The 12,561-nt window shown below is 42.4% G+C and overlaps 1 protein-coding gene across 20 annotated transcripts in view; it reads left to right on the top strand.

Annotated features, from left to right (window-relative positions):
- The window catches only part of THRB (thyroid hormone receptor beta), a 386,771-nt gene that overhangs the window by 316,429 nt on the left and 57,781 nt on the right, over positions 1-12,561 (top strand). The window contains exon 2 of one of the 20 annotated variants that reach the window (XM_057738404.1): positions 2,327-2,382. The exons of the other annotated variants lie outside the window; for them this stretch is intronic. Within the exon in view, the coding sequence (XP_057594387.1) occupies positions 2,367-2,382 (16 nt within the window). The 5' untranslated portion in view covers positions 2,327-2,366. The remainder of the gene's footprint in view (positions 1-2,326; positions 2,383-12,561) is intronic. 20 annotated transcript variants of the gene reach the window in all.

The raw sequence follows: 12,561 nt of genomic DNA, 5'->3' as shown, positions 1-12,561 counted from the left end.
GACACATACTACTATATATAAGATAGATAACCAACAAGGACCTACTGTACAGCACAGGGAACTCTACTCAATATTCTGTAATGACCTATATGGGAAAAGAATCTGAGAAAGAATGAATAGATGTATATGTATAACTGAATCACTTTGCTGTACCCCTAAAACTAACACAACATCATAAATCAACTATACTCCAATAAAATTAAAAAATAAAAATAAAAAATAAATAGAAATAAATACAAAATAATGACAAAAAATAAAACAAAATAGCTCTCTCCTACCATAACCGTATTTCCCCCGTGCGAAAAATAGAGAAAAATACATTAAATCAGTACTCGCCCCCAAAACCTAAGCTATGATCATCATGAAAACATAGCACCAGCTCCAGGATAAATTGGGAAAAATCAGTCACCTTCTACTGCCTCTTCCATTGTTTTTACTGAACTCTGGGCCAGCTTTCCCCAGGAACAGAGGAGGCTTCAGGCTATTCTCAGTTCTTTAACAAGCCTAGCCTTCTTCCCCCTTCAGTTTCTGAAAACGTACTCATGCACCATAACAAACTTCTCCCCTGAAGGTGCTGGTGACCCGTTCTACCCTCTATCCTTACCTCTGCAGGGCAGAGGCCTCGGGTTTTGAAAACTCCAGAGAAGCAGAAACCCCACACCAAGAGTAGCCTCTGGTAGCGACACCGCAGACAAAGCGGGCAGGTCGCCTGGGAACCATCTCACCTGCACTTATCACCTGTATTGGCACATGGGTGGGTGATCCCTTCCGTGGGTGATGCTCGTGATGAGCTGTCTGCAGAGGTTAGCCTTGGTTCTGGACCAGTTCAGCCTCTTTGACTTGAATTGTTTCTCTACCCACATCGCAAAGACAGCAGATATCCAGAACCAGCCGGGCTTTGGAAAAGGGAGTCGGAGATCCTCCACGGGCCTGAGCCACCCTCCATGGCATCAGCTGAAACAGAACTGCTGCCTCTGGTGAACCACTATCCCCATGACATTTGTCAGTATTCGCTTACACGAGAGACGTGACTTCGTTCAACTTTACCGCCTCGGAATATATGGAGCTGTATTGCCAACATGACTATTTAACTCAATTAGCTGTACTGTGACGTCACTCAGCGTGAGTTCGAATATCGTGTATGGGTTGATGGTTTATTAGTGCAGAGAGCAATACTCAGTGAGTGGCAGTTTTTACCCCAACGAACTTACTCAGAGTTGCCCCATAATATGAAGCTACACAGGCCGTGCAATCGTTAGCCGAGCCTCAGAACTAATGAAAAGTTACTTACTTGGCTCTTTGTTTGCCTAGCTCTGGAAAGACTGTCTTATAATAAGCCTAAGGTATAAAACTAAAGGTCAAAACTGTGTAAGTAAAAGAAGCTTCTGCCCTTTAAGGGGAAAAAGATACATGTTAATTTTTGCAGGAGTTTCAATTGACTGCGTTTCCAAGGAAACAGGTATCTGAAATGGGTTCATCTCATTTAATATTCATGGCCGGTCATGGGGATAGTCCTTTCTTGTTATCCCTTTCTGGTTACACATGATACGCTCATTCTTAACTTTCTTTTGAAATGATCATTCTAAGTCTGAATCTCATTTCTTCCGCGAACAAGGGAAATAAATGCTCATTCTTATGATGTTTTCAAATATTTGGCGGTACTAAGGATATAAGCCTTTAAGGAATGAAGAACATTAAGAATAGTGGTCACCACTAAAAAGTGAGAAAATAACATGAATCAACCTGACACATTGTTTTCAGATGAATCAAAGCCTATTGAACATGGCTTCTTGTTTTATTGCAACTTGGCTTAAGTTTCCATTTGTTTCTTCCAGTTTTATTGAGATGCAATTGACCTACAGCTCTGTAGAAGTTTAAGATGTACAGCACAATGATGTGACTTACATACATCATGAAAGGATGACCAAAATAAGTTTAATGAACATCCATCACAAAATTAAAGAAAGAGAAAAAATACTTTTCCTTGTGATGAGAGTTCTTAGGATTTATTCTCTTAACAACTTCCATATATAACGTAAGAGTGTTAATTATATTTACCATGTTGTACATTACATCCCTAGTACTTATTTTCTTACAACTGGAAGTTTATACCTTTTGACCTTTCATCCAATTCCCTACCCACCCCCGCCCCCGGCCTCTGGTTACAGCAAACTCTTTTTCTATGCGTTTTTTGTTTTTGAAGTATGATTGACCTACAACACTATGTCAGTTCCTGGTGTACAGCTTAGTGATTCAGTATTTCTGTACATGTCAAAATGATCACCACCAAATCTGCTTACTTTGGGGGTTGGTTTTTGTTTTTTAGTGTTGAATTGGGAAAAGAAAACTGGTGGCAGGAGACCGTCATGTCTTCAAGTTTAAGTGAGTTGTGCATTTTCTTGGAAGCTCTGCTAAGGCAAACCTATAAATTCCTCTTATTGATTTTAAAGTAATCTCAGCTTTACCAAAAAGTGGAAATGGTGCAGAGAACTCCTATACACCCTTCACTTGGATTCACCACCTGGTAACATGTTGCCACATCTATTTTATCATCCTATGTGTGAATACTCTGTGTTTGCATTTATACATATTATTTTTCAGAACCATTTGAGACTAAGTTGCAAACATCATGCTCCTTTAAATACTTCAGCGGGTCTCCTAAAAGCAAAGGAGACCATGGTGCAATGAAGACTATGGTACACTGATCAAAATCAGGAAAGAAGACCATGGTACAATGATCAAAATCAGGAAATTTTACATTGATGCCTACTATTATCTAACCTACAGGCTTTTTCAAAATTGTCCCTCCCTACCCCTCTGTCCCTACAGAGGAGAGGTCAAGGCTGAGACCAGGGCCGAGAGAGGACGTGTTTCTGGATAGTGACTTCATTCCTGACAAGGCTGGGTCAGGCCACCACTGTTCCTTAAACCAGCTTTGTTTTCTGGGCCAGGACTAGGCCAGGAGTGTACCTTTCACTTAGTTTTTGTGTCTGCTTAGTATACTTTAATCTGTTCAGAACCTTTCTTTGTCTTTCATGGCACTTGACATTTGTAAAGAATGCGGGAGGATTATTTTGTAGAATGTCCCCCAGTTTGGGTTTGACTAATGCTTGATGATGGCTCATGATTAGAACCAGATTATGCATGTTGGGCAAAAATACAAAAAAAAAAAAAAAAAGTTGTATCACATTATTTGTTCCTATAAAAATTTGAATTAAAGTATGTGATTCAGAAATAGTTTCCAGTCTTCCAAACCACCTACATCTTTGTGTGACTCCTCTGGGTTTTTTTCCCCTTTTTCTTTTTCCATTATGGTTTATTACAGGATATTGAATATAGTTCCCTGCACTATACAATAAAGCCTTGTTGTTTATCCATTCTATATATAATAGTTTGCATCTGCTAATCTCTACCTCCCAATCCACCCTTCCCCCAACCCCCTCCCCCTTAAGTCTGTTCTCTACGTCCAAGTCCTCTTGTGAAGCATCCATTCAGTGTTCTAAGGGTGAATGTCTCGAGAATAAAAGTTATTTGTTTCTTTGTTACCTGTGACCTTTTTAAGGTTGGAATGACAGGATGCTGCTTACTTAGGGGGGCACATCTCTTTGTACCAGGACAGAAAGCAGATTCTCCGCCGTCTGAAGGGTTTTCTGAGGACAGCAAATAGATGCTGCCTCTTTGGTCTCTTCTCATGTTTAACTGGACTTTCTTTCCTTTCCACAATTCAAACCATAGTAAATTACAAAACAACTAAGATTGGGGTATATTTTAGGTTAATCTTGATACCTGTAGTATATCTTTCTAGACTATTTTGACATTTGAAACAGAATGAAGAATTACAATTCACCAGTTCTAGATCTGGGTCTCAGGGTATCAGCATGAAGTAGATCCTATTTTTGAAAACATTTACAAATCCTCTTTTATTTCCCTCATCCTTCAAGGCCCCGTTCAAATATCACTTCCTCTGGGAGTCTCCACTCCCCATCACAATGAATCATTTCTTTCTCATGCTGTCATGAAATTTAATTAAAGTACTTCCTGTGCTCTCTGCCTTATCATATGGTGGCTTTGAACATGCCTGTTTGATTCCCCAGCGACAGTGATTTTATCTTTATTTACATCAGAACTGTTGTTAGTGTGTTCTCTTGTGCCTAGTACTGTACTGTTTGCTGAGAATAAAAAGTCTGATGGGACACCCTGCTTCCTGCATGGGATTTCCAAATAAAAATATTGGAAGAGCTTCAAGTTTAGACCTGAAATGAGCAGCAGCCCTGTTGATGACCAAGCAATGATGAAAATTCTGTTGGCTGACATTTATCTTAGAGAAGAATAAAAAAGAATCAAATCTACATTGTTTTGGAAATAATAATTCCGTCTTCTTCCATGTTCACCTAACACTGGTGGTACTAGGGTGTCTTCTGCTTGTTGATATGTTCTTTCAGTTGGGTTGCAAATTTCAGAGGAAAATCATGTCTTCCTCCTATGGTGTATCCTCCATTAGATCTAGGAAAATAACATACACAGGATGTTATATAAATAGTATTGATACGTAAAAAATGTGAACTTACTAATTTTCTTTCTGTTGACAACAGTTTTAATTACCTCAAGCTATTTATAATCTAACATCCATTTTGGCAAAGCTTTGTTGAGAGATATTTTAATATCATAAAATTCCTCTGTTTTAAGTGTACAGTTCCATAATTGTTAGCCTATTTACAGAGTTGTGCAACAGTGACCACAATCTTATTTTAGAACATTCCCATCACCCCCAGAGAAACTTTGAGCTGATTTACAATTACCCTTCATTCCTGGACCCAGCCCCTGGCAACCACTCACCTACTTTCTGTCTGTACCGATTTGCCTTTACTGGACACTGCACGAAAATGAAATCATACAATAAGACTGACATTTTTCAACGAACATACTGTTTTTCAGGTTCATCCATGTTGTTGCATGTATCGGTACTTCATCTGAACTTTTTACCTTTAATCATTCTTCATAATACTTTCAAGTGTAAGTCAAGACCTGGAATCTTTAATGAACAAAGAATACACCTTTTGAAATCGACATCAATTGTGGCACCATCTAGATTTTGCATTAGTTGTTCTTCAAGGTGAAAAAGCAAAGTAAATGCAAATGACTTAATCACTCATTCATTATTCCTATTATTAGGGAAATTTGTTATAAAATTAATCGCTGATATGTTATTCTAGAATAAAGAAAGTATACTATAGCTGTTAAATGTCAAAACCATTCCACTCGAACAAGCACTCAACTTTTCAAACCAAGTCCATCAGTGTGAATTACAATGAAATAATCATCTTAACACATTAAATTAAGGGGAAACGGATCTATGCGCTGTGGGTGATTAAATTACAGCATATCTAAAATGAGCGGCTATGTGATATTCATGCAAAGCATAAATGATGTTCATAAAAAACAAGATGTTAAAGAACATTTTTTTCTTCTCAGGATAGAGAGAAGCAAACATATTGATTAAAATAAATATATGAACGAGCATGAAATTAGGCACATCTCCGGAAAAACAGACAAATCATTGAGTGATCTTAGAATTTTTGTTGAAATACATACTTAGTTGCCCAGAACTTTCAAATAATTCTCTGTTTAGAAAAACAGTATGGGGAACTGAGACAAGCAAGATGTAGAATAGCAATTCAAGAGCTGAAATTTCAATACTGACATCTTCCCTTAGCAATGACATCAGGGTGAGAAAACCATCTCCCCAGTTTTTCACTCTGTCAAATGAATGGAAGTACCTCCCCCACCAGTCTGGTTGTTTGGTTATGAAGATAACACGCAGTATAGATGTCATCACCATTATTTAGCCAGGGCTCTAATTAAAGTTACACCAAATCTGAAAGTTTATGGTGTGTTTTCTAGACTATGGTGCTCAAGCTTCATCAGATTACAGTCAGGAAAGATTTGCTTTTGAATCCGATTCATTCATGGAAAAGAGCAAAGATTCCACTGTTGGCGTAGGAAAGAGAATTCAATGCTGATAACAGTGGTCTAAATATGTTTTAAAACCTTACTTTTTTATTTCACTTTTGTGCACACGCACTTGTCCTTTGGTCTGGATGCTCATCTCTTTTTGAATATTATCTCATTCCTTCAAAGCACAAGGAGACTTTACGATTTGTCTTTGGTCTTAGGAAACAACAGTTAGTATAAAACCCTTGATCTTCATCCTGGGAACTCTTAGATGCCAGACGTCGTGCTGGAATGTCCGTCATTCATCAACACCCTTCCATCTATTGGAGATGCTACGGAAGAGAGGCTTTGACATCACACAAATGCCTCTAGGAATTTTGAGCACTACAACTCATGACTCGAAAACGTAGATGGAACAAATCTTGACTTCCGGCTAAAATCAGACTATACGTTATTTTCCAATATGCAAGGGAGAATTTCATGAACTAAATATCCGTCAAGAATGTTTAGAAATATTCTGAGCGTATAAATGCCCTTGTCTGGCACGGTTAGGCCCCTCAAGGGGGACAGTTAACAAGTGATGAAAAATCACTGCCTGTTGGGTTATCATAGTCCTACAGTACCCTGGACCCCAATGTAAGCTATTGATGGCATAAAGGCAGCAAACTGGAGGCATATTTTATATGCACATCCCAGATTCCAACACACCATCCTGTTTACAAGGAGAAAATGCATCATAATTCACAATCTGGAGGATTATAATTTTTAGGTCATTCAGCCGTTGTCTACCCCCACCCATTCATTCATGTGTTAAGCAATTATCACATGCTTATTGTGAACCCCTAAATTAACTTAAATATCCAGAAAATAAGCACTGTCCTCTTAGCGGTAATTTACACGTTGACTTTTAAGAGAACAAAGGTAGAAACATAAATGTAAATAATTATTTTGGCTTCAGTGCATGGAAAGGTAATATTGTTAGTGGAGGCATAGTATTTTGGAAATTAGCGTGGGGTTTGCAGCCCAAGAAACCTGCATTGAAATCACCCCTGATCAGCCCAATGACCTTGGGCAAGTTACCTAACCTCTCCAGGTCTCAGTTTCCTCATCTCTAAAACAGGAACGGTGATATCTACCTACAAGAGTGTCATGAGGCTTAAATGCTAGCATCTGTATGAAAGGTGTTTCACAGGGCTTGGATCACTGCACGGAACAGATATAAGGTAGGGGGAGGGCACAGGGCGTGACCAAGGCAGCGGGAGAGGTGCTATTCGGCAGAATTAGAAATGCCAGAGTTCAGGTTACAAGAGTCAGTGGCAAGAGAAAGCAATAAAAAACAGTCCAGGGACACTTTATGAAGGACCTTTAAGGCTTTAAACTTTTTCCTGAAAGGTGAGTGTGATTTCGAGCTGCGATGAGGGTGAGAGAAGGAAGAGGTGACACATTTTAAATTCTCCTGGAAAGTCAATCCCCCTGGGATTGAATTGAAAGGTCAGAGTAACATTAAAGGCATAGAACCCTGTTGGGTTCACCAACTTTTCTCTTAAAGAGAAGTGGCGGGGAGTTTCCTGAAGACAGTGGCAGCCTGGACTCTCCGGCCTTTGTGATCAGATGTTGCAGTGAGGCCAGAGAGAGATGACTAAGCTGCAAGGAGACGTCTAAGCGGGCAGTCTCTACTTGAACAAATCTGGGTTTGAATCTCAACTCTTCAAATGATCAGCTATGCCACTTTGGACAAATAAATGGGTTTTTTATCTATTAAAAAAATGTGGATAGCCATGGCTGCCCTGAAGAACCATCATAAGGATTAAATAAGATGTTTATGGACACCCAGCACAGACTCTTAGAGAAGTTCAGTCTCGGTGCATGGGGTACCGTGGAGGCATCCGGGGAGGGAATTTGGGTAGGTGGCTGGACACACAGATCTGGGGGCCACAAGGAAGCACCACCAGGGCAGTAGTCAGAGATGTGGACCTTGATGAGGTCATCTTGTGAGAACACACATAGTTGGAAGGTTCAGGATAAACTAAAGGGAGAGCGAATTTTAAAGGCAGGCAGAGGCACTCTCTCTTGAAGAAAACTGGAAAGAATCCGCCGGAGATGGAGGAGACATATGAGAAAGACATCATGATGTGGAAATTTCTGGAACCCCATCAGCAGGTGTGGCTGTGGAGGTGGGTGAAATCAGGTACTACAGTACTGGGTACAGAGGAAACGGAGCAGGACTCTATGGTCCTCCCCCCACCCCCCGCCCCCGCATTGTTCTCTGCCTGCCTTCTGTCCGTGGAAAAACTTTACCCCACGAGTAAGTTGAATCAGAGAAGTGAGAAAATACAGAAACAAAGGAAAACAGCCCAAGGGAATCCAGATGATAATAGCTTAGTCATTAAGCAAAGTCAAGGACCTTTAGTTCCTCCTCAAGGGCTACAGATCATATTCGGAGCCATTCCTTTGAACTGCCTTAAAGATACTAAAACTCCCACCAGGTGGAAGACGTGAACTACATGATGACCAGACGGTAGCCATGACCAAAGCTGCCGCAAGTCCAAGAACTGAGCTCAAGAAATGGGAACAAACCAGCCCTGGAACTGAAGATGAACTGTATCTAAGACAATCAAGATGACACTGATCAGACCACCGCGTGACCAGTTTCACGATGACTGTCAGAGCTGACTGTGCTGTTTCTGCATGGAGCCCCCTCCCTCCGTCTATAAAAGCTGTTGCTCGCTGATGGTTAGTTGGGGGGAGGTGACCTTTGGACAGGAGTCCGCCCTCCCCCCAGTTGCTGGCATCCAAAATAAAGCAAACTTTGCTTTCCGATGACGTTGCCTCTTTGCTTTTGATTAGTGAGCAGCGGACCCCCACGTTCAGTGACACGGGGACCCAGAGATATGGGACGTTACCGCTCCTTACAAGAGTCCTGAGTGGCAGTGATAAAGTGTGATAAGCACTATTATGCTGGTGGTGGCTGGTCATCAAAACCCAAAGCAGAGGCCAGGAAAGTGGAGCTGGGCTGGCCATACAGAGCTCCCAAGTTCTCCTGGGTTAATTAGGTCTAAAAGGTTTCAGACCAAGGACAAAGCCAATACACCTGCTAGGGCATCAGGAAACAGAAGCAGAAGAAAGGAGCTCTGAGAATCCAGGGCTCCAGGTGACAGCCAGTGAGCCTGGAAAAGTTGGCGGAGACCAAGCTTGTGGGAGACCAAGCTTATGGACCACTGGTTTTCAGACTAGCCTGGATCAGAATCCCCAGGAGGGCTGTCTACACACGCACTGCTGGCCTCACCCCCAGAGTTTGTGTTCATTGGGTCTGGGGTGGGGCTGGAGAATTTGCATTTCTAAGAAGTTCCAGGAGATGGTAATGCTGCTGATTCAGGAACCATATTTTAAGGACCACGGACCTAAGGATTTTGGAGTCTATTTTTCCTTCTTTGTGGAACTTCAAAGGACTGTTTTCTTTAACTCACTCATCCTTGTAAATTGACCTATTTCATCTAGTAAAACGCTACTCTAACTGGGCTGGTGGTGTCTTTGGCACACGTGTGATAGGCAACCATTCCATCTTCATGAAACAAAACATACAACCGCCAAATCTTAGGCCTGGAAAGAGTGTCTCAGTCAAGAAAGCCGCCAGGACTGCCTTAATGAGAGCCTCCTTCTCCTTGAGAATCTCTGAGTTCAATATTGGGGCTCTTTCCATCAGCTTTGGCCCCAAGAGTGTCTGGTTCCCATTTCAATGTTCTCCTCAGAGTCATCTCTTTTCCATTGCACCAGATCAGAATTCATTGCCTTTGTGCTAGGAAACCACATTGCCACTTTTTCAGGCGTATTTTTGTAAAAAGAAATTCTGCTTGGTAATGGAGTTCCCCCCCCCCATCCCCGCCCGTTAGTATCCTTCAGTAGAGCCATCACAGGCTAGAACTATCAAAAAGTTTTTATTAATTTTTAAAATTAATTTATTTTTATTTATTGGCTGCGTGGGGTCTTCATTGCTGCGTGCGGGCTTTCTCTAGTTGCAGAGAGCTGAGAGAGGCTACTCTCTGTTGCCATGCACAGGCTTCTCATTGCCGTGGCTTCTCTTGTTGCAGAGCACGGGCTCTAGGTGCGTGGGCTTCAATAGTTGCAGCACACGGGCTCAACAGTTGTGGCTCTCGGGCTCTAGCCCGCAGGCTCAGTTGCTGTGGCGCACGGGCTTAGTTGCTCCGTGGCGTGTGGGATCTCCCTGGACCAGGGTTCGAATCCGTGTCCCCTGCATTGGCAGATGGATTCTTAACCACTGCGCCACCAGGGAAGCCCTATTACTTATTAAAGGAGAAAAATTAGAAAGGAATTCAGAGCACAGGAAGTTTTACAAGAGGAGGGCTTTGAGTTTCTTATTCCTCAAAATACCAAAGCAGACTCAATCCCAGCGCCCAAGGGCTTGTTGTGGCTCCTGAGGATTTGCACTTCATGGGTCCTGTTGGCCTTGTCTTCCCAGTAGTTTTCTTCTTTGGTAAAAACAAAAGAGATGGACACTCGCCCCTGTCAGCATCTCAGGCTCCTCTTCTCTGTCTTTGGTCTGTAATCTGAGAAAAAACACCATTCTTCCAAGTGACACATCCCTACAAACAACCTCACCTCCTGCACATCTTCAACAGAACAGACTTCTGTGTGTCTCACAGTACGTTTCACGGAACAACTTGTGACCAGTGTTACAAGGTACACAGGTGCTAGGATCAGGTGTGTTCGGGGAATGCTGAGTTACACAGAGTCATAAAAAGCTCAACCGTTTTCTTTGGTGAATCTCCAAGAGAAGGATGTACAATTTCCCAAACTCTCTTGACCACAGAACCTCAGCTCTTGGGGACGATATTGTGGACCACTTTGGGAACACCATCTGAATGTGAACCCAGCAGCCACAGAGTTCATTGAATAAGGATCACGAGAGTACAGTGACCAAGGGGAGAGTGATTCACGCCCATGAACACATCCGGGACTGAGGAAGTAAAGAGGTCCAAAATGGCTAGTTGGACGTGATCCTAGCAACCCAACGTTTTATATAATTTAATAGGAGTCCTGAGGAGGGAGGGTCCATCCCTAGGCCTGGGATCAAATCTGCCTAATTCCTTCCCTTCCTCCAAAGCAGATTTTTTTAAGCCTAGCGCACTAGAGTCAGTTTGGAAAATGTGTATCAGGCCACCTGGCACAGGAGGCCTGATATACACAAAGCGGGAATGGCTTCTGGTCCCAATAACTACTGCCTACTCTGTGACAAAAGTCATTCTGTCCTTCTGGGACTCCGATTCCTCATAAATCAAATAAAACACACATGGAATACAAAACTCAGACGCTCTAGCTGCAGTTTCCTAGGATCCTGGGGGAAGCCTCCATCATTTCCCAGCTGTCTCAGGGAGAGGGCCTTAGAAGACAGAGTGGTCCCAAATGCCCGGAGCTTGCTGTGCTCTCATCTCTGGAGTTAAACTAATTTGCTATCTTTTTAAAGAGAAACAAGTCAGGGAATTCCCTGGCGGTCCAGTGATTAGGACTCAGCACTTTTACTGTGGGAGACTGCATTCCATCCCTGGTTGTGGAACTAAGATCCTGCACAAGCTGAGGGGTGCAGCCAAAAATAAACAAACAAACAAATAAATAAATGAATAAATAAAAACTGTATAAAAATTCTAAAACCTAATGACAAAAATAAAACAATATCTCATTTGTTTAAAAAAAAAGGGACAAGTCAGAAGATTCCACACATCACAAGACGAACAAAGCACGCTCCAAAAGTTATTCTGCACCCTTTCGTTTCCCCCGAAATATGTCCCCTGAAGTTTAGCTCCGCTTTCAGCACTCACATGGTGAGACCTGGACACCCACCCCCTTATATCTACAAAGGGATCTTTCCTCAATCTGGGTGGCTCCTTCAGAGGGCAAGCGATGTTTCTACCCTTTTAACAACCTGTCTTGGAGCAGAGATGTTCGGCAGTAATGACATCCATTCCTAACTCCAAACCTGCATGGAGGTAGGTTTTTATCAGCAGGTCTGTCTCTAGCAGCAAAATATAAAAGAGCAAAGTGGCTCAACTTGAGACAGGTAGAGGTCTCCTTGGAAATTAACAAGCCTAAGAGAGTCCATGTATTGCCATAGGTCAACTTTTATCTTGTTCTTTCAAATGCACAGAATTGTGGATGCACTGAGAGTCCACCACCTTTTTTCTGAGAGGTTGAACAACCACTGTCACACAGGTGATGCGTGTTAGGGGGCCTTCAGCCTGTGATGGAGTCAAGAGGCCCCTGAAACACAGAGAAAGTGACATGGAAGGTAAATCCTGAAGGGTGAGAAGGGCCCTGCCCTGGGGAGAGCCAAGGGGCAAGGCATCTCAAATAGAGAGGAGCACGCGCCGTGCCCCCAAGTCACGCAAGAGCAGGTCTGGGCAAGGAATGGCAGAGAGAGCATTTGAGCTGGAGTCACGTATATGAGAGGAAGCCAGGGCTGGGGAGGGGGTTGACCGCAGGTGGGGAAGGGACACCTTCTGGTGAAGAGTTTGCATCTTATTCTAAATGCACTGAGAAGCCACTGAAGATTTTAAGCAGGGAAGCGACATGCTCAGGTGTGCTGTTTTTCAAATG

Source organism: Hippopotamus amphibius, chromosome 6 (genome assembly GCF_030028045.1).
Source record: "Hippopotamus amphibius kiboko isolate mHipAmp2 chromosome 6, mHipAmp2.hap2, whole genome shotgun sequence".
In the NCBI taxonomy this organism is placed as follows: domain Eukaryota; kingdom Metazoa; phylum Chordata; class Mammalia; order Artiodactyla; family Hippopotamidae; genus Hippopotamus; species Hippopotamus amphibius.
Note: the sequence above shows the minus strand (reverse complement) of the source record. Positions and strands in the feature narration are given on the sequence as shown.